The sequence below is a fragment of the Phoca vitulina genome, unplaced genomic scaffold (assembly GCF_004348235.1).
Source record: "Phoca vitulina isolate PV1807 unplaced genomic scaffold, GSC_HSeal_1.0 scaffold98, whole genome shotgun sequence".
In the NCBI taxonomy this organism is placed as follows: domain Eukaryota; kingdom Metazoa; phylum Chordata; class Mammalia; order Carnivora; family Phocidae; genus Phoca; species Phoca vitulina.
In genome coordinates, this window is record NW_022589801.1 from 2,600,959 (window position 1) to 2,624,925 (window position 23,967).

Below are 23,967 nucleotides of genomic sequence, written 5' to 3' on the forward strand. Positions count from 1 at the left end.
AGTTGGTAGGATGGGACACTCATTACATTGATAGAACACACAACCCCTTGAATTAAATAATTTACCGGTATAGTGCTGGTCAACGTCCTTGAGGGCGATTCTGATTGATGAAGCACTATCCTATGCCCTGGCTCTGTTAGTCTTAAGTACCCCAAACCAGGGAATAATTTAGCTGAGTTAGGGGAGTATAGGTGCAGGAGAAGGTTCTGTGGCCCAGGGTCCAAGAAAGGAGGAGGTAAAATTAGATGACAGAGTGTCTGTCCTAGGGCAAAGCTAATGCTGTAGAGTTAACAAGTGACTCTCCAGGGCACCTGGGTGGCTCAGTAGGTTAAGCATCTGCCTTCGGCTCAGGTCATGATCCCAGGGTCCTGGGATCGAGCCCCTCATCGGGCTCCCTGCTCAGTGGGGAGCCTGCTTCTCCCTCTGCCACTCCCCCTGCTTATGTTTTTTTCTCTCTCTCAAATAAATAAAATCTTTAAAAAATATAAACAAGTGACTCTCCTGAAACTTTTCCACCCAGCAGATGGGGCTAGCCACCATCTCACCCTTTTTCTCATCTGTAGTTTTCATTGAGGGGCGCCTGGGTGGCTCATTCAGTTTAGTGTCTGCCTTCAGCTCAGGTCATGGTCCCGGGGTCCTGGGATGGAGCACACCCTCTGCCCAGTGTGGGGAATCCCTGCTCAGCTGGGAATCTGCTTCTCCCTCTCCCTCTACCCCTCCCCTCACCCATGCTTTCTCTCTCTTTTAGCTCACTCTCTGTCTGAAATAAATAAGTACAATCAAACAAAAGTTTTCAATTAAAATTTGAAACTATGATTTTTATCAAAGAAATCAGTGATGGAGTTTGCCAGATAAAATATCAGGTACCCAGATAAATTTGAATTTCAGATAAACTGTGAATAACTTTTTAGGATGAATGTGTTCTAAAAATTGCATGGGACTTACACGAAAAAATCATTCATCATTTACCTGGAATATAAATTTAACTGGGCTTCCTGTATTTTTATTTGCTCAATATGGCAATGCCAGTCAATGAGCTATAGGATTAATTTCATGGAAATCCGCATTACAGCTAACTTCCATGGAAGTACCTTTAAGGAGACACAGCCCTTCATTTACACACTCACCACACCACAAAATGTAGACAATTCCTCCTTTAATGTGCTTCACGTTATTTTGATGACCTTCAGGTCAAATTCAGATTCAGTTACAAGCCCCATTGGCTAGTTTTATCTGTGTAATAGTTGAGGTCTTCTATGTGATAATGACCTCGGGTTTGTTCTGAAGTGTTAGAAGCCATGTCTCTTGAAGTATTTGGCTCGTGCAAGGACATCATTGCAGAAGTCACAGCTCAGGTCCTGGCTGTTTCTGATGTAGCCGGGAGCTCCAGCATAAGCACAGAGTCCACCTGGAATTTGTGAGATGGGTTAATGCTGACCTTATGGCCCCTCGTTGCTTCCGGGTCTCAGCAGTTAACTTAGATTCTCTTTCCTCATCGCTCATCAGGAGGCAACTGAGGTTTTGGGGAATCTTGTGCAAGGTCTTATATTTGTTCTTATTAATTCCATGCTGTGAAACCACCAACCTATGGGTTACACCTACCTCTCAAGTACTGGTCAGAGGTCCAGGTTGGAAACCTCCTCTGGATTTCTTTGATCCTAACAGTCAGGACCTCGGTTATCTGAGAAACCTGGGACTCGCTGATCCAGGATGTGGGAGCATAAAGACCAGGGTCCTAGAGGGAGGGAAGCAGAGGAAAAGCTAGGTAAGCCATGTGGGAGGGTGACAGGACTTCACGGGACCAGTGCTGCTTTCTCATTTCCCTCCTTTTTCTCTCCTCCTCCTTTGGCGGAACTAATGCCACCTCTAATCTCCCTGCAGATAAACAGTAAAGCTACAAGGTTTGGGCAAAGGAAGGATGATCAGACATTTCGCAGCTGCTTCATTGTAATGGTGAGAGGCAGAGTTGGAAGCCAAAGGTGACAGAGGTAGTGGATGTACCAGTCCGATGCCCTCCTTCAATGCTGCAAACACAAGCCTTCCAAATAGGTCAGAAGGGGTTTTTCTATCTGCACTTGTAATCCTCCTTCAGATATCTGAATGTCTAAATGTACTTCTGATTTTTCTTATATACCTTTGGTTACCGTTCCATATGAGTTTCAACATATTTAGGAGGAATGTCTGACTCTGGAGAATTCTTTCATCTTCAAAGTGATAGACAATGCATCCTTTTCCCAAGAACAAGAGTTTATGAAGGAGTCTGAGCAGGGTATCAGAAGTGACGCTGACCCTAACATCGCCCGTGTTGCTCTTGGTCCCGGTTCTGCATTTTCCAGCTGCCATGTGACTTTGCAGCAATGACCCTCTCCTTGTAAAACCACTTCCTCACTTGGAAAGGATGGATTACATGCCTTCCTCCTCACCCCATCCTCATCAGATTATTGGATGGGCCCCCAAATCAAAATAAGATAGAGTATTTGAAAGTACTTTTAAATTGCAAAGTGTCATCCCAAGTACTAATGGGAAGCCAGTTTAAAGATCACTGAAGAATACATTTTCCTAAAAGCTTCAGAAATGACTGTACTACGTAAAGGCTTCTCAACTACGACAACAATGTGAAATGCAATAGAAAAAAATCACAGCGCCATTGTCTCCTTGCCATCACTGATTACCCCAGTACACAATTAATTCAACTGTGGGGTCAATGCCCAGTTCCCCGGGAGACTCTATGAGACAAGTGAAACCAGGCAGAATTTGTGCAAAAATGAAACTGGATCTTCAGAACTAAGGATTGTGTAGAAAGAAGACCAAGGAGAAGGAATTCAGTATTTACTAAGAATCTGCCAGAAACTAAGCACGTTTTCACATCGTTGCATTGAGTCTTCATCACAATTCTAGGAGGCTGGTGTTTTATAGGTGAGGAAACTGAGTCCTAGGGAGATTAAGTGAGGTCACGTGGTTGCAAAATAACAGAGCAAGGATCCAGAATAGGGTACCATGGATGATATCCTGGAAACACAGCACAGTTGGTTCTGCAAAGAAACCATGGCTCACAATGAAGCAGTGATGTTGCTACTGGTATCAGGCAGAGCTGTGGCTGTCACAGCTCTAGGAAGCACCTTTCAGTCTGTGTCCCACAGAGCTGTGCTCCAGGGTGTCAACAAAAACAAATGTGAAGATGTCCCCTTAGCATTGTGCTGTGCAGTACAACGGCCATATGCCATAACTGACCGGAGGGTTACCTGCACAACCCCGATGCCATTGCCCATGTTGCCCACATTGACCATAACGTTGCCGCCATGAGACCCCTTGGACAAGACTCCAGCGATCACTGCAGGATCCACACAGTATTTTTGGCCGACAGTACGAATCACGGGCTGGTATCTCAGGAGGTATGGCATGTCTATTTCAGCCAGCCTTTCAGAAGCACGAACTCCTAATGCAAACACAGAAGGAAGGATGTGGCTACTGTGACTTATGCTGACGTGAGAGCTCAAGAGGAGAGAAATCACACTCCAAGGCTCTGGGCAGTAGTCTAGGACCAAGAAGCCCGTGTCTCATTCTGAAATCCCTAGTGGCCATTCCTAGATCCGAGAGTATGATTCTCCTCCTTTAAGCTTGAGTTGGCATCCACAGAGGCAATGTCCTTTGTGGCTGCCAGTGCCCCTCGCTGGTTTCTCAGGGGCTGCTCTGGCCCACGCAGGACAATTCCCTGGGCGCAGCACATTGGCCCCATCCTAAGCACCCCAAACAGTGACCCAGTAAAATGTACCTGTCCATCAGCCACAACGAGCACCATATACAAAAGAGAGATTCTCCCAACCCCTTCAAGAAGTCCTTGGAGAGTTTCCCTGACAGATTTGCTCACTCTTGCCCACCTTTCCACCCTAAAGTGACACCTAGAAATTGCATGAGCTTAAACTTTTGTAAAAAAAACAAGGGATGCTGGGCAAAAGGAAAACCAATACTAATTTACCTGGCTAGCTCACTTACCTTGTAAGTATTTTTTGTGTTTCAAAAGCACTCTCATCCACATTCTATCAACCAGAGTTTACAACAAAATTGTAAAATGAGTACTTTTAACACCTTTCAGTGGAGGCAGAGGAGAACTAAGTGACTTGTTGAAGAACCAGAGCCCACACTCAGACAAGGTCTTTGGACTCCATGTCTAGTGCTCTTCCTGTCACTTGGTAGTGTAGGGCTGTGGGAAATAGTGGGAACCAAAAGGATACATTGAGAGGATCAAAATTTGTGGGGAAGGACAGGGAGACATGGGTGTGGGGTATCAAGGGAAGGGATAAAATCCTGTTAAAGCCACACTTGCCAAAAGGAGGCACCTTCTAAGAGAAAGAGGAGGAGGGGAGGTGGACAATGAGATCATAACCTACCACAGTAGTTCAGGCCATGACGCTTTCCAATCCCGCAAGAAGCCCCAGGGGTCTCAAAGTTTTGGATGTTTCCATAGCATCCCCAGTTGCTGCTTTCAGAGGAATCTACAAATTGAGAAATTTTCAGCCTAAGTCATTGCACTAGAAGAGTTTTGATCATCTTCTGTCCACAAATGAAGCGCCATTAATAAAAAGAATTTTGCCAAAATCAATAACAACAAGAACTTCACTCTGAACTGAAACACTTGAAATTTACAGTATAGTGACTAGGAAATGATCGTAGAAACCTCCTCGATACTGAATTGTCACCTCCTATCCTGCAGGCACGAGCAACTGTTGGAGCAGCTATACTCCTTGCAAAGCCCTGGGCTGTCCAGTGCTGTTGAGTTGGCCTTGGAATCAAACCAGAGGATCTGTTCCCTGTAACTAGTCTTCATCCTACATCTTAGGTGAATTCTCAATACTTCTCCCTCAAATATTCCTGCCTGGCTGGTCTGATGAGATATTTATGGTTGCTCTTGAGAAACATGTATAAAGCCTAGGCTTCCCTGGGGTCTCAAGCCAGACCCAAAGTAAAGGCACTGGGACTTGGAGCTGGCTTTCCCTGGTGTTCTGGGTGGTGTGCTCTTCTAGATGGGGGTGCCTAAGACAGCAAAGAGAGGAGGACATGTAATGGGGCACAAGACCAGGTCTCCACCGGGGGGCTCCCTCTTTCCACGTCTTCCTTTTTGGTCTTTGCCTTTCCATCTCTCTCTCTCTTTACCTACTGCTATCCTTCCAGGGAGGAGAGGTTTTTCACAAAGGCTGCTGAAAAGAAGGGCATTCCCTAGTATTCATAATTCACAGCAGAAGGACGCATAAGCAGTAACAAGATACCTACAGGGGACAGGAAGTTGCCCACTGAGAAAATCATCTCACTGTGATAAGCCTGTAAGGACTTCTCATTAGATTACTATTTTTTATTTGCTTTATTCTTTGCTCATATCATCAAATCTTAATGGTTTGCAAGTCTTTGGCAACAAATCCATTGCACATCATCATATGTGTATTATATGTTTATATAAATGCCTTTTAAGGTTCTATTTTCTTACTAAGAGCTTCTTAGAGTTGACATCTGAAAATATTAATATTTTGGAGTAAATGCTTCCACTTCACAAACTTTTGATAAGAAATCTGAAAGAAATGTGGAGATGAAAAGACCTGGTCTTTTACGAGTGTACCAAAAATTAAACGAGCCAATTTGTCCTTTTTCATTTTTTAATCAGTACACGTTTATCTTTATAACTGGTGACAAATACCATTAATATTGTAATGGGTTGTGTCATTCATTGCTTCCTGCCTCGTAGCCACTCCCTCGTCACATTAGATGCTCCTTAAAGTTCCTTATGTTCCCAAAATATCTTCTAGAAATTTAAAGTACTTGTTAAATAAATGGATCAATCAATAAATGAATGAATATAAGACCCCCTCTGAAAAATCATCAGAATTTAGAGCCAAGAAAAAGTTTGCTTCTCCTGAGGAACTATGGTTCCTCCTTTTATTTATCAAAAAACATGTACTTTCCCTTTTGGTCTGCAAGGAACCTTAAGACCAAATCCAAAATGCAAGCATAGCAACTATGTCAGCCTCAGTGGTTAGTTTAGTCACATGTCCTTGATCCCCTCCATGCTAGTTTTCTATTTGAAATTACATTAGTCTTATTATCGTAAACCATCTCAATCCTTCTATGGAAATACATGATCTATTAATAACTTCAATAACTTTGGTGAGATGGTTTTAATAGAGGAACAATGAGTACTTATCAAGATGTATATTTAAAGTCCAGCCTCCAGCAATGTTGGTTTAAGCCCACTCCACATTCTGGAGAGCCCCCTCCTTTTGTGGGGCATCTGGAAAGAGGCCATTCATCAGTGGTTGTTACTAAGTCCATTATTTATTGGACAACTTAGAAGAAAAACAACATTTTCTACCTCAGTTTCAAGTATCAGAAATACCATTCTGTTCCTATGCTTATCCTTCCCATCTCCAAGGTCATATGGGACAAATTCAACACACTCACCAGTAAGGGCAAGAAGACCCAGAAGCAGCCATAGCACAGACATATTGATGAGCTGGCTCTACAGGTCCTAAAATGATTTTAGAATAAAAATTAGATCAAAGATGTGAAAATATCCATTATCATCATAACAATATGTAATGTTTCTATGGAAAAAGGCAAAAAAAAAAAAAGAAAGAAAGAAAGAAAGGAATAAGTTTCCCCATGTCTGAACTAAGAAAATTAATGATCTGAATTATAATGAAAAAAGCAAAAGTAAGAGACTTGTGCTCCATCCATCCTTTCAATTAACTTAAAAATGAGGAGACTCCTGCTTGGCTCACAGGGACTCACCAGACCATCGAGTTACCGAAGAGTAATTATTTCAGGAAACCAAGATACTTTGGTTCTCAACACCGAGAAACATAGTGACCTGGGTCCAGATCCTGAAAAGCAAATTTTTGATGCCTGTGCCTTATCCCAGTAGTAGCTTTTTCATTATCAAAAGATAATGTGAAAAGGAGAATTTTATATCAGTGTTTCTTTTCATTTGAGCTCTTTTTCCTTCAGTGTAAAGGAAAGGTTACACATTCCTCAGTGTCTTGGAACATACTCTGCTTTGACTGGAGGAGGAAACTGGTAGGCCTTTCCCACTGCTCTAATCCTGCAGCCTGAGAATCTCAGATCCCTTTGGCCACCTTGAGCCATGCTCCCCATTCCCCTTCTGCAAAACTCCTGTGCAGGAGAAAACCTAGTCAAATCCCCAAAAGTCAGGTCATGGGCAGGATTAAACTCATTTGGTGCTCACTAGACGGGAGAAGTGATAACTTGTTATTGGCATGCACTTGTACTCGCTCACTTTCTGTCTTTCTCATCTAACCATTTCTCTAACCACCTTCCATGGGTACAAAGAGCCTTGGTTCTCCCACTAGCTACCAAATGAATAGACAAATGCCACCCAGAATAGGTTGCAGTTGACCCCCGTCAGTGCTGGAGGATCTGGCCTTCTGCCCCCAAAGCCTCCACCTCCTGCAACCCCTCCAACTGCAGGGTGTTCTAATCCTCTCCCTGGGTCAGGGGGGCCTGGCTACCTATCATTTTTAATTATTACTGTCATTATAAGTAGGAGTATGCATATAAACAAGGCACTTGGCACTTTCTCATCTCTTTTGCTTCAAGGTTATTCTTATGAGTGTTTCCTTCCAAACACCCAGGAAGAGAGTTTGTCTCAAGATAAAGGAGAGGTAGTAAGGAAGTTATGTAAATTAGGTCTTATACCAAGCAGTCGTGTGCTCCTCAGATATGGCCATGTATTTTGTTCCTCTTCACTACAACATTGAGATGGTCTACCTGCTATCCCTTAGTTGAGCAGAAAATGCCATGCTCAGTCCCAACACTGGAAAGATACAGGAATGTGGAATTTTAGCTGGGTCTGCAGAAATTCTCAGGTTCAATCACTGGCCAAGAATCACTTATTCAACATCCACTGAGCCACCACCCCCGCCCCCCTCTGCCACACTGACAGAGAGGACACTCAGTCCCAGGAAAGAGAATGGAGAAAGAGCCACTTAGGTACAGGAAAAGCTCATACAGTCTTAGGAAAGTTGATCTTTCCAGAGGCTTCTTCCTGGCTTTATGGAAAGAACCCTGCAGAAAAGAACACAGCTGGCATCCAGATGCTAAACCCAGGGTCTTTTACTCTGTTGCTGCTTTCCCAGGGAACAAAAATAGTTCCTCCTGGAAATCCAAGTGGAAAAAAAGGACTTCGTCTTCATTGCAACATGAAAGCTACCTCACGTTCCAAGCATGGAACTAAAAGCTCTGTTGAAAGTCTATGTAATTCTATGTGTCAGTTACTTAGAAACACAGAGTTCCTTTTTGTCACATTTTAATTACATGAGGAAAAAGCAAGAAGTGACAATGGAAATAAACACAGCATATTGAAGCAACTCAAGCTCTGTGGCCCAACTTTATAGATGCCACAAAATTCTCTGTGTTTAGAAGAGACTGTTGAGGCACGGTGGGAGCGTGCTCAGGGAGTGTCCATTGGTTACCTATGATTAAACTCTTAATACCCCTGTGGTTCCATGCCCTTGAAACCATTATTAGAATGTCAGGCCAAGACAGCACAGTGCTCATAATGCCAAGCACAGTATCTCTGGTGGCATCCCTCTTCTCCCTTCCTGGAGAGCGAAACAGTGACAAGCAGCACAAGGGTGTCAACAAGCTGGAGCAGTAGCCTGCGGGGCACAAGGGAAACAGACACCCCAAGCATCCTTTGGGGCCAGTTCAAGTTCCTGGTGGCCTCTACCCACCTTCCCTCCACCTAGTGCTTTGTCATTCCCAAAGCATCATTTAGATTTGTAAGGTGTAATAGACCATTTACTCCTCTCTTACACTATTTTTCTGGAAAAGGTGGAAATAAAGGTCTTTGGTCTTTAATCTCACCACAGAACTCCTGTTCTTTTTCCAGAAATGCTCTCCTAGGTCTTCACCAGAACCCTTAAACCATAGCCACTCCACATCCTTAGGGCCCTCCAACCAGCCTGGAAAATGGGCTGTATTAGTGTCCCGAGGTGCTGGGCAGGAAGGTGGCCCTGTCCCATTGTGGCCCCCCATTTGATCCTGGAAGAATTGAGGACTGCTCTACACATGCACATTACAGGTCTCCCACTCCACACTGTCGACTCGCCCTGCTTTTACTGCTAATTGGTCTCTCCATCTGCTTGCTCCTTGTAGGCTGATAGGCCTTTCCAGCAGCATCTCGTCTTAGTCCACCCTCTTGCTGCCCTGTTTTTACCCTCCCTCCTCACACACAGCAACACCCCAGCCCATTGCCCTGCAGATGGCTCTGCACCAACAGGTCCTAAATTAAAATGGTAGCAGGGACAGTCACAAATATCAAATGTTTCTGCCACTATGATCATATTTTCTTGAGAAAAGTCTAACTTTTTAGAGTAAAATGTAAGGCTCCTTCTGAACTCACTCTTTGGCAGAGTTACATCGACTGTGAAAATATACGTTTCCTGAATTTGGATTGGGGGCAGATTACCAGCCCCAAAGAGCTTAGAGGTGTGATGGCTTCTCTTCACTCTCTGTGGGCGAATCCTTTTCTTCTCTCCATAAGGCCTCTGTGTCTGTTTTCCTCACTTTGCCCATCTGGGATTCCCAGAGTTGAGAACTCCAGGAAGTCTCCTCTCCTAGTGCTAGGACCTGTCCCAGGAATATCCCTTTCTGAACAAAGATCAGATCAAAGAGACCATGGCCTCTCTGTTCCATCCAAGACTCTTGAAGCTTGTCTATCCTTTTACTCTGCCAGGCTTCAGCTGTTAGACATGTTGGCCTTTGTCCTTTCAGAGCTTCCAGAGAAAAATAGGGTTCTGTTATAGAGCCATCACACAAGGTATATGGGGTTAATGTACCATTGGCAGGAGGGTGAAGGTGGGGGAAAGATTGCTATCTGGGAAAATGCCAACACCTCCATCCTTTGGTTTTGAATTCACAGCAAAGACCTCCCCTTCGGCCTATTACAGTTTCCATTAAAGGCACATGTATTTCTATTCTTTTGCACATGCTCACAAATCCAAAATTAACTATATACTTGCATTAACAGAAATCTAGGTTTTTATAAGTATTATAATGAACGGGGAAAAAAATCATCCCATCATCTACATAATCTTTTATAACTTGGGCTTTCCTTGCAAGGTCCTTAAGTTTTATCCTACTGCAAATTGTCTTGTTTACTTAGCAGCAAAGACACAATCATTACCAATCGATCACCACAGACTGGATCTTTCATTCTCAATAAGCCTGAATGTAAGTTCCACCAGTCCGTCTTAGACTCACCTGTCTTCTGTTACCTCTTGTCCTTAGAGGCAGTCAGTCCGAAATGCTTTATATAGAGTCCCTGTCCTGCCTCCTCTTTTTAAAAGTGTTGACTCCATCCTCTTATGAAAAGATTTATGGCTAAGTCTTACAAGTTATAAAAATAATCACAATAATTACAAATACTTTGAACTTATATAAAGCTTTATTCAAGAATGTCCTGGCATTTTGCAAACATTAACCAAATAGTTCCCTACCAGACCTTCCTTGGAAGGCAGATCATAGTTTGTAGATTCATGTTGATGATTTCAATCCAATATTTGCTTTTTTTTTTAAAGGTTTTATTTATTTGAGAGAGACACAGCAAGAAAAGGAACACAAGCAGGGGTAGTGTGAGAGGGAGAAGCAGTCTTCCCGCAGAGCAGGAAGCCCAATGTGGGGCTGGAGCCCGATGTGGGGCTCAATCCCAGGACCCTGGGATCATGACCTGAGCCGAAGGCAGACGCTCAACAACTGAGCCACCCAGGCGCCCCCCAATATTTGCTTTTATTTGCACCAGTTTCTAGGAATAAAGGCAGTTAAGAAAAGAAGGAAGGAAGGAAGGAAGGGAGGGAGGAAAAAATTGAATTTGGAATGTCAAAAAATGCATTCTTGATCTGTATTTCAGGCAAGCATAACCACACCTTAGACAGGCTGAATAATGCTCTTTTATATACGTCTAGTATATACAGTTTGTTCCTAAATGTCTACCTCAATAAATACTTTGAGAGGTTTTTTATGAAGTTTCCAGGAAGGACTCTGCCTTAGATTGCCCGAGGGATGAGTTTCATAACTACAAGAGGGAACCCTTTCTATCACCAACCACACCCTTTGCCCCATTTCTACTGAATGACTTGATTTTCCCCCAACACAGCCCCAACGTTTGCTCTATGCCTTCTTCCTACAGGCTCTTCCCCGTGCCTGAAATGCCCTTAGGTACAGGGACTGTGTCTCATTTGTCTTTATAACCCCACCACCTAACACCCTGCCTGACACATAGGAGATACTGAATAAAACCCGTGGAATAAATGGCTTGCTCATTGCTAATTTGTTTATAATCTCCTCTGCGTCCTCTGCCTTCTGCCCCTGCCACCACCCTGCCATAACTAGAATGTAAGCCCTGATCACCGACCTCGGCTGCTTCATTATGACTGAGTCCTCAGAGCCCAGATCAGAGACTGGCACATTATGCGTGTTCAGTAAATATCTGTTGAATCAGTCAAGGCATGCAGAATTCCTACAACCTCACCCACCAAGATTCAGATTGGGTCCCCAGTGCCAGGTCCTGGGGTAAGCTTGCTTTGCTCATGTCCCATGCAGCCCTGTGGATATTTCTATCACTGTACCTGTGACACTTTTTTTGGGGGGGGGGTCTGGTCAGCCTGAAAACAACATGAGAGCAAAGACTGGGTCTTTTTTCCTATATTCCCTAAATGGCACATAAGAGATATTCAATAAATGTTTCTGGCAAGAATAAACAAATGAATTAAAAGATACTTATGATGCAGGAGATCACTGACCGGTTGTTTGCAGCTTAGACTTTGGGGATTAGGATTTTGTTGCTATCAATGGCTGAGATGATGAAGTAAGGACCAGGGCACTGTGATCAAGGATCCAGACCTGGACACCCAGGGAGTTCCTGACCTTTAAATTTGGGGAGGAGGATATGAGAATTGGGGTTTCCTCTCTGTTGTTGGCAGAGTTGGAATAAAAAGCAGAACAATAATGTGCCCCATTAAAAACCATATCCCTACCCAAAACTGGAACCCTCTCTCTTTATTTTGTCTAGCACACACCAACAACTAAAATGTATTACAGTGCGAGGAAATATGGGAACGCCCTGACACCATCTGCAAAAGCACCATGTCACCAGGGCTGATCTAACCCAGTGCCCATGTTCATGTCCTAGAAGGTTCTCGCTGGTGGGCGGCCAGGATGTTGCCAAGCAACAGCTCCGCAGAAATGATGCCTATCTAAGCCTCAGGCTTATTCAGTCCTCAGCCAGTCTGCATATGGACACTTCCTTCCAAAAACCTGGTGTACATCAGTAGGGGAGGTGGTGGGAGTATCGAAAAAAGCTTGCTGCACTTAGACTTAAGTGAGACTAAACAGAAACAGCTCAAGATATTCCCTGTCCTGCCCCCAGAGCCAGGCGAGCAGAGAGAGCCCTTACAATTCTGATGCCAATTCTGACCTGTTTTTTTTTTTTCTTTCCCATACCAGGCAATTCTGTGACACCAGCTGGGTGTCCTACAATTCAACTCAATTCTGACACGTCTACCTGGAGACAACATCAGATCGCAGGTTCATGGCTCAGTCTTACGAGACTGCCCCCATCCCACGTCAGACACCAATCACAAGACCAGGTTGTCACTTGTGCTTCTGACCGACAGGCTATAAATCCGAGGTTCTGAATACCTCTCCTTGGGGTCAATTAATTTGCTAGTGGCTCACAGAACTCAGAGAAACTTTTTTCTTTTTTTAAAAGATTTTATTTATTTGACAGAGAGAGACACAGCGAGAGAGGGAACACAAGCAGAGGGAGCAGGAGAGGGAGAAGCAGGCTTCCCACCGAGCAGGAAGCATGACGCAGGGCTCGATCCCAGGACCCTGGGATCATGACCGGAACCGAAGGCAGACGCTTAACGACTGAGCCACCCAGGCGCCCCTCAGAGAAACTTTTTATAGTGACTAGGTTACTGGTTTGTTGTAAAAGGATATAACTCAGGAACAGCCAGATGGAGGGGATTTGTAGGGCAAGGTATGGGGACAGGTATGGACCTTCTGTGCTCTCTCCAGACACACTACTGTCCCTGAATCTCCATGTTCACCAACCCTCTCCTCTTGGGTTTTTCTTATGGAGGCGTTACTTAGCCATGACGGATTAAATCACTGGTCATGGAGTTGAACTCAATCTCCAGCCCCTCTCCCCTACCCAGAGGTTGAGTGGGTTGGTGGGGGGACTGAAAATTCCAACCCTTTAATCACAAATTAGTGTCTCCCACCCCTCAACCCAGGCCCCATCCTCTGGAGCTTTCCAAAATCCACCTCATTAACATAATAAAAGGCATCTTTATTGTTCTTATCCCTTAGGAAATTCCAAGGATTTTAGGAGCTGTGTACCAGGAATAGGGATGAAGACCAAATACATATTTGTTGTGGTTGTTTTAGTAATCCAGTGGTGTCTTTATAAGAATTGGAAGAGATACCAAGATGCATGCACACAGAGAAAAGGCCATTTGAGGACACAGCAAGAGGATAGCCATCTGTAAGCCAGGAAGCGAGGGCTCAAGAGAATCCCAACCAGCCAACACATTGATCTTAGACCCTCCAAAATGTGACAAAAATAAATGTATGCTGTTGGAACCCAAATATATATTTCTCTCTTTTTTTTTTTAGGATTTTATTTATTTATTTGTCAGAGAGAGAGCACAAGGAGGGGGAGCAGCAGGCTCCCCTCTGAGCAAGGAGCCCAATGCGGGACTCAATCCCAAGACCCTGGGATCATGACCTGAGCCGAAGGCAGCTGCTTAACCGACTGAGCCACCTGGGCATCCCGCAAATATATATTTCTTATTACAAATCACAATAATATACTCCCTCACCTCACTCCCACCCCAGCCTTTCTTCACAGACCCAGGATCTTCTCAGTTTGGGTTTGTGCCTTAAATGAATTTAGCTTTCTTACTCTTATGTTAAGGCTGGGTTCTGCGTAGTATCCCTCCAAAGGAGCACAAATCAATTGACAAAAGCCCTGAGAACAAATAGATAGCTTTATAGGAAATTACATTGAGAGGTACCAGAAGGAAAATCATTCTGTACATCACCCAACTTCCTAAAAATCCTCTTTGCCCATCTATCTCTCCAAAGTTTCAGAAAGTGTCTGCTCCCAACCATATTATTCCTTCTCAGAATGTCTCCTAAACAATATCCTTTTCCCCATCCTTCTCTCCCCCTGGTACCTCTTGGCATTTTCTAATACCCCAGTAAAATAATAAATATTACAAGATTCTGTTGCATATAGGTTGAAAGCATTTATTGAGCATATTATGGAGTGTCCTGATTGGATGGGAGCCTGGCAGCATGAATGGTGAAAGAATTCACCCAAGAAAGAACAAAGGAGATAGAAGTTTATTGAATACACTGCAAGGGAGCAGTGAGTAGGACAGCAAAGGAGAGACTGTCTGCCAGGAGGAGGTGGTGAGGGGCCACAATCATAGGACAGGGTGAGGGGGTATGGGGGCATATGGAATTTTCCCTTTTTTAGTAATCTTAGGAACTGTGTTTGGTTATAATTGGCCAGTTAAACAGGGCCTCTGGTTATTTCAAGGTGGGTTGCTCAATGAGCCTGTTTGTATCAGTTCTGTTGCTGTGGGCCCTTTTGCCTTGATCAGGTTTCCATTGCTCAAGTCTGCTGCCTAAAAGTGGCCTCTACACATCTCAGGATCTGTTGCAAATGTCATCTCTTTTACTCCTTACTTAAATATCTGAGTTGACACATGAGGAAAGTACCTTGCTTGGGAATGGAGGGACTGAGTTAAGAACCCAGCTTCTCTCTTCCCCTGGATGCTGCCTAAGGTAGCATTCAGCTCATAAATTCTGGGCCATCTCTTTTAGGCAGGTGTTTCCCAGACTCCTGTTTCTTCAGCCTCCTTCAGTCCTGAGTGGAGCTACTGTCTTTGGCTGCTATTCATGTCTCTGAGAAATGGCTTCTCATGGACCCTGCCAATTCTATGATGACTTCCAACTCCTCTCCACTGTACCTGGGTCTTCCAACCCTAAGAATCCTAGTGGTCTGAGGGAGCATTGTCTATAACCCCTCCTGGACACTGCAGAAAAATAGCAGATTTATGTTTTAAAAGTATCCTCTGGCTGCCAATTAGATTGGAGGTGAACAAGAGTTGAGAGATATTGCAGAAGACCACATGAGAGATGGTGGTTGCACTAGGATGTGTGTAAGAGAAAGGACTAGATGAAGAGGATGAGGGAAAGAGAGAGGGCATACGCAACTAGCAGAATGGTGCTGAGTCTGGAATGTTAGAGATGGAATAGCTTTGTGAAAGAAGACTAACAATTGAGTTTTAGACATTGGAATTTTGCAACATGATTTTTCTCAGGAACTGCCCCTTCTTCAATTCTCCTATAACATAGGTGAGGACCATGAGAGTAGCCATTTGTAACTTGACCCTGCCTCTTAGCCATAGTCTCTTGGACCAGGGATGGGAAAATAACCTGAACTGGACCAGGAGGCAACATGGAACCAAGAGAGAGATGTGATAATTTCTCTCCAAATTGCTGAAACCAAGGACATGTAGATTTGATATCTGTTAGTAGTTTAGAACAGGGGTGGGTAAACTGCAGCCCAAGGGCCACTGCTTGTTTTATAAATAAAATTTTATTAGAATACGGCCATGGACATTCATTTACATATTGTCTATGACTGTTTTTGTGCTACAATGGATAGAGGTGAGTATTTGTGACAGAGACCACATGGCTCACACGTCTACCTGAGCCTTTAAGAAAAAGCTTGCCAAGCCCTGGTCTAGGATCTCCATTTGGTCGGAGGAACTAAAACAAAAAAACCACCTAGAGTGAAAAATGAAGTAGCTGCACAGGAGGAATGAATAAGGAATAATTGAAGAGAGTCCTGACAACATCCTAAACCAAAGTTCCAAATGACCTTGAGGTCCAACCACATTTCTGTTCTCAAGATCAGTTGTGATACCTCAATTGAATTATATTAAATTCCTCTTTTTATTTAAAGTAGTTAGAGTTAGGATAATGATATCTGCAACTAAATGGTACTATTATTTAATTTACCCACTTATTCATCTCTCATTCATTCATTCATTCATTCATTCCTTCAAAAATTGTATAAAGAGTTTGTTCTGTGGTCAGGCACGATGCTGGGAATGGGCCACACGGTGGTGACCAGCACAGCTATAGCCCCTGCCCTCATAAAGCTTATATTCTAATATAATGAGTTAGGTTTCAGTTGCCTGTGAGATATCCAAGTAAAGATGTCACAGTGGCATTTGGAGACCAGAGTGAGGCCTGGATTGATGACTATAAATTTGGGAGTCATTGTCATACAGAGGAAGGCAGGGAAATAGAAGGCTTTGCTTAGGAAGAAAGTGTTAAGTGAGAATTGAAGTATGTCCCTGAGGAACCCCAATATTTAGGGATTGAGTAGAGGAAAAACAGCTGGCAAAGGAGCCCCAATAGGGGAGACCATAGAGGAGGGGAGAACCAGTAGAGTATTGTTAAAAAGAAACAACAGGTCCAAAATGGAGTCGCTTATGTTAAGCCTCATCAAGACTTAATACCTAACCTAATTGCAGTTTCAGCCTCTCCAGGAGTAGAATTTTAAACCAACCAGTCTGGAATTTCCCTGATCTGCATTAATGGGGTCATCTGCATGATAAGACCCCCTGCTCTTTTCCCTCAGGGAAGGTAACCTGGTCTTTTTTTTTTTTTTTCTTTTGCTAATTATTTCCTTGTCTCACCCCTTTCTCCCTATAAAAGCCTTCCATTTTATGCAACTCCTCAGAGCACCCTTCTATTTGTCAGAGAGAATTCTGCCAGCTTCATGAATTGTTGAATAAAGCCAATTAGATCTTTAAATTTACTCAGTTGAATTTTTGTTCTTTAACGGTATGATATCACGGAAGCCAAGGAGTTAGTGGTATCTTTGTCAAATGCTGTTGAGAAGATGAGACAAAAGAGATTATTGCATTTAGCTACATGGAAGTCACTCAATACCAGACAAGAGTAATCTTGATACAGGTGTACCAGGATTCATTCTGCTGTAAACAACTGAAAATTTGACTCAATAAATATGTGTTAACTTACATATCAGGACGCTCAGAGGTAGGCTAAGTTTCAGAGATGGTTTGACTCAACAGTTCAACAACGTCATTGTGCACCTGAAATTTTTTTGTCCCTTCGTTCTGCTTTCTTTCTTTCTTTTCTTTCTTTCTTTCTTTCTTTTTCTTTCTTTCTTTCTTTCTTCTTTCTTTCTTTCTTTCTTTCTTCTTCTTTTTTTAAAAATTGGAATAGAGTTGACATACAGTGTTACAATCTTTTCAAGTGTACAACATAGTGATTCTCTACACGTTATGCTGTGCTCACCACAAGTGTAGCTACCACCTGTCACCGCACAACACTATTACAATACCATTGACTATATTCCCTATGCTATGCTTTCATCCCTGTGACTCACTCATTCCACAACTGGAAGCCTGTACCTCCCACACTCTTCACCCATTTTGCCCATCCCTCCACACCCCTCCCTTCTGACAACCACCAATTTGTTCTCTCTATTTATGGGTCTGTTTCTGCTTTTTTGTTTGTTCATTTGTTTTGTTTTTTAGATTCCACATATAAGTGAAATCATATGGTATTTGTCTTTCTCTGTCTGACATATTTCACTTAACATAATATCCTCTAGATCCACCCATGTTGTCACAAATGCACAAGATCTCATTCTTTTTTATGGCTGAGTAATATTCCATTGTGTGTGTGTACACACACATATATACACACACAAATACACACATCACATCTTCTTTATCCATTCATTTATTGATGAACACTTAGGTTGCTTTCATGTCTTGGCTATGGCAAATAATGCTACAATAAACATATGGATGCATTTATCTTTACAAATTAGTGTTTTCATTTTCTTTAGGCAAATATTCAGTACTCCACTCTGCTTTCTTCAGTGTCAACCTCATCCTAACCCTTTCCATCCCCCTTCTCACCACCCAAGATGGCTTCCAACAGTTCCCAGGGTTCATATTTTCTCATTCAAATCTAGAGGAGAGAGAGAAACACTTTAGCATCTTTCTCAGAAAAGTGAGATGAGGTGCTAACTGGACTGAGATGTAGAGGCAAAGGGGAGTATTTATTATTTACTTGTACAACAGGGACTATGAAGACGTCTCTGAAAACTAACAGGAGGGACCCAGCAGAGGAAGAGCTTGAAAATGCATCAAGGGAGTAAGAAATGGAGCAGTCGCCTTGAAGATAACTGAGAGTAGTGTCCTGAGTTCATGCTAGCGGTTGGTTGGTTTTTGCTGGGAAATGAAAGCAGAGTGACTGAGATCAAGGACTTTGAGATCCCAGGGCTCTGGGTGACCTTTGGCAAGTTGATCTCTTTGAGCCTGTTTCCTTGGCTATTAAAACGGTGGTAACCTCACAGGGAGGTTTTAAGGATTAAATGAGATAATGTTTATAAATGACAATGGTATTTTTAGCATTCTTTAAAGATTTTATTTATTTATTTATTTGAGAGAGAGAATGAGAGAGAGAGAGAGAGCATGAGAGAGGGGAGGGTCAGAGGGAGAAGCAGACTCTCCGCTGAGCAGGGAGCCCGACACGGGACTCGATCCCAGGACTCCAGGATCATGACCTGAGCCGAAGGCAGTCGCTTAACCAACTGAGCCACCCAGGTGCCCCTATTTTTAGCATTCTTTAGACCTTCTCCTTTCTAGCTCCACTCAACACTACCAATTCATTTTAAGCTAGGGACAAACATCTGGACATAGCAACCCACTAAAGAAAAGGAGGAGGGAAAAGGGAGAAAGACTGATATAAATTTGTATTTGTAAAACCTTTTTCATCTAAGAACTTCCAAATTACTTACTGGAATCTTCAACTAAGTCCTGTGGAACTTTTCGAGGTGGCAATTAAACAAGTCATGCTCACAAGGAGATTGGCTGCCAGCAATGCTGTCAGCAGCGTCCTCTTCCCAGATAAAGGAGGGGCCAAGATATCATTATGCCTCAATCATTTTTGACAGCTTTACTAGGCCATGGGCAGTTTTGGCCACAGATGCCAGGAAAGAAAGATGCCAAGCAGAAGGAACTGAGAAAGGGCCATTAGTGCTGGCTTTGGACACCACTGACTTGCTATATTTTATTGTGGAAATCATAGACCTTCTTGCATACTTGGGTTTCTTTTGGTGAAGCAAGAAAAAAACCTATAAAACAACACATATGAACCAAAACCTTCCTCCTACTTAGCCCACTGTAATGAGCTAAATTGTTTTTAAGTAGGAGTGTATGGAAATATGGGGTGGTATTTTTTGAGTTATCTCAGTCCTAGGGTATTGATACTGGCATTCAGTGCCCCCTTGAGAAATGCTGTTGACTTCATTCAGTGGGAGCTTCAGCTGTGCCAGTTCTTTGAGTTTTATGCTATTGTATGTGTTCAAGTCCAGGAATGCTCCTGGTGGCCTCTTATAAGAAGTAGCTGGATGATGCAGATGCTGTGGTGTGTTCTGCTAATGTTTCCTAGGGAAAAATGGGCAGCTCTTCTTGCCCTCCCCTGAGGCTGGTCCTAGACACAGGTTTGGGGTACAGTCTCACAGCATGTATCCAGTACATACGATATGGCATATACTCACTTGGTAGGCAGGCTCAAGAGGGCTTTTCTGTTTCCATATCCTGGAAACATCTTTGTAGTATTTTAATGAGAGCAAAGCACAAAACTGATCTAATCTGATGTATACCTATAGAACATTTATATTCATTTGAAGAGACCCTAGGATCATATAAACCTTACCATTGCTCTTCACCATATATTAGCTGAAACATCAGGAACAATAAAATCTATGCAATTTCTTTTCATACATTGAACACAGAATTTATGGATTTTTTTTCTTTCTTTTCACACTATATGATGCCATCCTTAGAGACAAAAGTCTATATGTCACACCAAGAATTATCATTGCAAAAGACCACATCTTCCAGTTTTCATTAAAGTCAATGAAGGGGGGCACCTGGGTGGCTCAGTCAATTAAGCATCTGCCTTCGGCTCAGGTCATGATCTCGGGATCCTGGGATCAAGTGCATGTGGGGCTCCCTGATCAGCAGGGAGTCTACTTCCCCCTCTCCCTCTGCCCCTCCCCCCTGCTTGTGCTCTTGCTCTCTCTCTCAAATAAATAAATAAAATCTTTTTTTAAAAAACCTTTTAAAAAATAAATTTAAAAAAAGTCAGTGAAGGAAAGCAATGATTGAAATTTCAGTGTAAGAAAAGTGTGACTACCTAAAACCATCAGATGGAAAAAGGTGCCATGTCTAAATACACTGCTGGTTGCTGCAAAGACCATTCAAAATCTTGCTGTTATTCTTGTGTGGGATTGCTGGAGGAGAAGTCCCACTGTTGCTCATGAGAAACCTCCTGCCAGATCTGGGGTTCAGAGAGAGTTGACTTGTTCTTAATAGTCAAACCCCAGTTCATTGAGAGATTCTACCATGTTTGTCTTTTTCTTGGGAAAAAAAATCCTCTATTTTGCATTCCTACTTTTTATCTTTGGCTTGGCACATCCTTAAATTTTGAAATTCCCTTGTGTGTTGAGAACAATGATTTAATACCAATTTATAAATGTGTGGGTAATTATATAAATTATATAAATTTAGACATGTAAATTTAGACACATCTTTTATTGGCTTTCCCCTTACAACTAATAAAATCTCCAATAGAAATACTTTTCAATTGTCACATGAGCCTGAAAGCATTGGGGAGATCATCTATGAATGAAGGCTAGCTCTTTAATGTGTTTTTAGTTTCTTCTGGTTTATGAAGAAAAAGAATGGGTATTTGAATTATGAACCTGGTACAAGGTTTTTGTATATTTTCAGTTTACATTTATATGATGCCTTTTCTCTAATAAGTGTGAAATAAAATATTGACCCCATGTAACAATAACAACAAAATACAACACAAAATCAAGGCAAAAAATAAATGCCTAGACTAGCTTTGGAGATAGGCAATTCCAGGAAGCAAGTAACAACCTTATTCCTTCCAAAATGTTTCTGCCCACTGATTAAGTAAATGTTTACTTAGTGCCCACAATGGGCCAGCCACTGGGCTACATGCCAGAAATAAAAATAAGACAGCCTCTGCCCTCAAGAAGCTCACTTCCGGATGGTTAATGTGCATTTTTCTAATTTCTATTGTGCAAAGGGGCTAAATTGATGGCTCCTCCTGAAGCCATATTAAACCTTTCATATGCTGATCATAAAACTCCATAGAATCCATCAGCAAGCCAGCAACAAAATGATGAAGTAATGCTAAGTGAATTCTTTATTGTCCACGGGCATGGAAGAGTGAGACAAATAAAACTGTCTTATCCAGGAACCAATAAAACTCTTAGATGCTATGACTCATACAATTTGTTTAAAATATCCCAAATATGGGAAAATGCCCAAGGGATCACTCAGTCATACCTCACAGTTGTGGATTACTTCCCAGGGTATAAAGTACTTTTACATGTACAGGCGTAACCATTACCCATATTTTACAGATGAGCAAACTATGAAACTCAGTAATTAAATTACTTATCCAGGTTACCACATTAGCAAGGAGTCAATGATTGATTAAGGTAGACTTGTTTGCCTTCGATCTTTTTTTTTCCTGTAACTCCCCAGAGAACATAGGGTTCCTCTCTTAAATTTAGTGGGATCTCTGAGGAGTACCATGATTTGGGAACCAGCATCAGTTAAGGCCACAAAAGGTTGCTTTTTATGTGGGCAAAATGGCCAGCCATGATATAGAGGTGATTGTCCTCAGGTGGTGACTGGGATCCCAGGTATAGAATGCATCTCTAACAAGGCTGGAGAGATTGCCATTGCCTCAGGTCAGGAAATGGAGCTGTGTGTCCCATACCTTGGGGATTTGCATTCAGGAATGGAGGAGATTGGATGCTCTTTATAGCTTCTGTAGAAGAGCATGGAGCCCCTGTGGTATTACCCAAAATCAGATGATGGGGGAAGCCCAGATCATGGCGTCAGTAATACCAGGTCAAGGATGACTCTGGAAATTCTGAAATGGAGGCTTATCTTAGTAGTAGGATTTGTTGCCTTGGAAAGCAAAGGCCTGAGTCTCAGGAGCTCATTAGCAGCCAATAATTCCAAGCCATCTAGGGTCTCTTTAATAGTGGCCACTTGACTAATCAAAAGGAATAAGGAAATCCTATAATTCATAGATAGTCCTTTGAAATATAACTGCCTGATATCTATGTCAGAAGAAACCTGTTCAAGGCTGGCTAGGGCTTCCTATCTCACTGGCTCTGAATTAACTTTAATTTAGGATGAGACATGCCAATTGGATGTTATGTCTTATGATCCCCAAATTAATAATTTATTATGGGATTCACTAGACTTGTGGAAATGAGTGTAATTATATTGTTTAATTCTCTTTGGTTCTTCTTTTTCTTTTTTTTCTTTTGCTGAGACTCTTTTTCATGTTTTTTTTTAAGTAGGTTCCATGCCAAGCATGGAGCCCGACATGGGACTTGAATTCACAACACTGAGATCAAGACCTGAGCTGAGATCAAGAGTCAGATGCTTAACTGACTGAGCTACCCAGGTGCCCCAGACTCTTTCCATTTGTTTTAGATGTGTTTGTAATTGGTGAAACATTTAGAAATCTTTGTCAGATAAGTCTAACATCTCTGTCATCTGTATATTGTCATCTATTGATTGTCTTTTTGCATCCAGTTGGAGATATTACTGGTTCTTGGAATCATGAGTGATTTTCAACTGAAACCTGGACATTTGAGGTACTGTGTATGAAACTCTGATTCTTATTTAAACCTGTTTTAACTGGCTTCCTCTGACACTGCTCCAAAAGGTGAAGGGAGAGATGCCATGTTATTACCACTAGGTGGGGATGGAAGTCCAGGTGCCCCACTGTCAGTATAAGGTTGTGAGGTCTGGTTAACTGGCCACCTTGCTCAGCCCGCATCTCCATGTGCCCTCCAGAGATGATCCATGACCACACAGCACAATTCCCATTGGTGGTATTTGTGTGGTCACTCATTCCCCTTCTACTTTCAGAGATGGAGATCCAGGGAAGCTTAGGTGCCAAAGAAGTGTTAAATAAAGATTGTAGTAAGCCACAAATGTGGTCATGGAAGTGTTTAGAAATCACTTAGAAGGGGTTGGGGCTTCCCAGTAAGGCCTAGAGAATCTTCCTAATTCCTTACAGGAAAACTGTCAAAAGCTGATGAGTGGTGCTTGACTGGGAAATTACGCTAAGTTTGGCTGACTTTATGACATGGATCTCTAGCAAAAATCAGGGATGTTCTGTTTAAAAACTATGTATATATAGTTTTATTTTAAATGCACACAAAAGAATTAGTTAACCTCAGTACTGGGTTATAAATCATGAAGTGTACCCTGTCCCATACATGCTAAATACCTTTTTAAAGTTCCTGGTTATGAGCTTATTTCTACTACTCTAAACACTGACTCCCTGTATCAGAACTCCTCAGGCCAAATCTATAGCTTCTAGCAATCAACATAGTTTATATTCCTCCTAGAATTTAGACATTAAATATCTAATTAACACCTTTTTGTTTCTAAGTCTAAACTCTAAATAGTCTTGTAGCTCTACTATCAAGAAGCAAAGAACAGGATCTTTTCTCAATGGCTTACCACCATATGATCTTGGGCAAATTTCTGAGTCTCTTCCTATTTCATAGGGTTGTTGAGGGAATTCTTTGATAGAAAATATTTGTAAAATGTCAGCACAATGTTAGCACAGTTAACTTACCACAATGCTGATACATAAATGTTAGTTGTAGTTAAAAAAAAAAAGAATGTAACAATCATAAGTTTTGCAAAGATCTAATTGGCTTTATTCAGCAATTCATAAATCAGGCAGCATCCA

The 23,967-nt window shown here is 42.3% G+C and overlaps 1 protein-coding gene across 1 annotated transcript; it reads right to left on the bottom strand.

Moving 5' to 3' along the window:
* Positions 1-1,289: 1,289 nt before the first annotated feature.
* On the bottom strand, positions 1,290-6,490 carry LYG1 (lysozyme g1). Its single transcript, XM_032397308.1, has 5 exons — positions 6,448-6,490; positions 4,389-4,493; positions 3,243-3,436; positions 1,603-1,735; positions 1,290-1,408 (listed from the first exon to the last, which is right to left on the bottom strand). Exons 1-5 carry the CDS (start codon positions 6,488-6,490, stop codon positions 1,290-1,292), a joined length of 594 nt encoding a protein of 197 aa, XP_032253199.1.
* Positions 6,491-23,967: the final 17,477 nt, after the last annotated feature.

Excerpts from the sequence above, each read along its gene's own strand:
- LYG1 (XM_032397308.1), bottom strand. The coding sequence starts at position 6,490 with ATGTCTGTGCTATGGCTGCTTCTGGGTCTTCTTGCCCTTACTG. Across the intron at positions 4,494-6,447 it reads GGGTCTTCTTGCCCTTACTG|ATTCCTCTGAAAGCAGCAAC; the intron begins GTGAGTGTGTTG and ends CTCAATTTGTAG. Across the intron at positions 3,437-4,388 it reads TCATGGCCTGAACTACTGTG|GAGTTCGTGCTTCTGAAAGG; the intron begins GTAGGTTATGAT and ends TGTTTGCATTAG.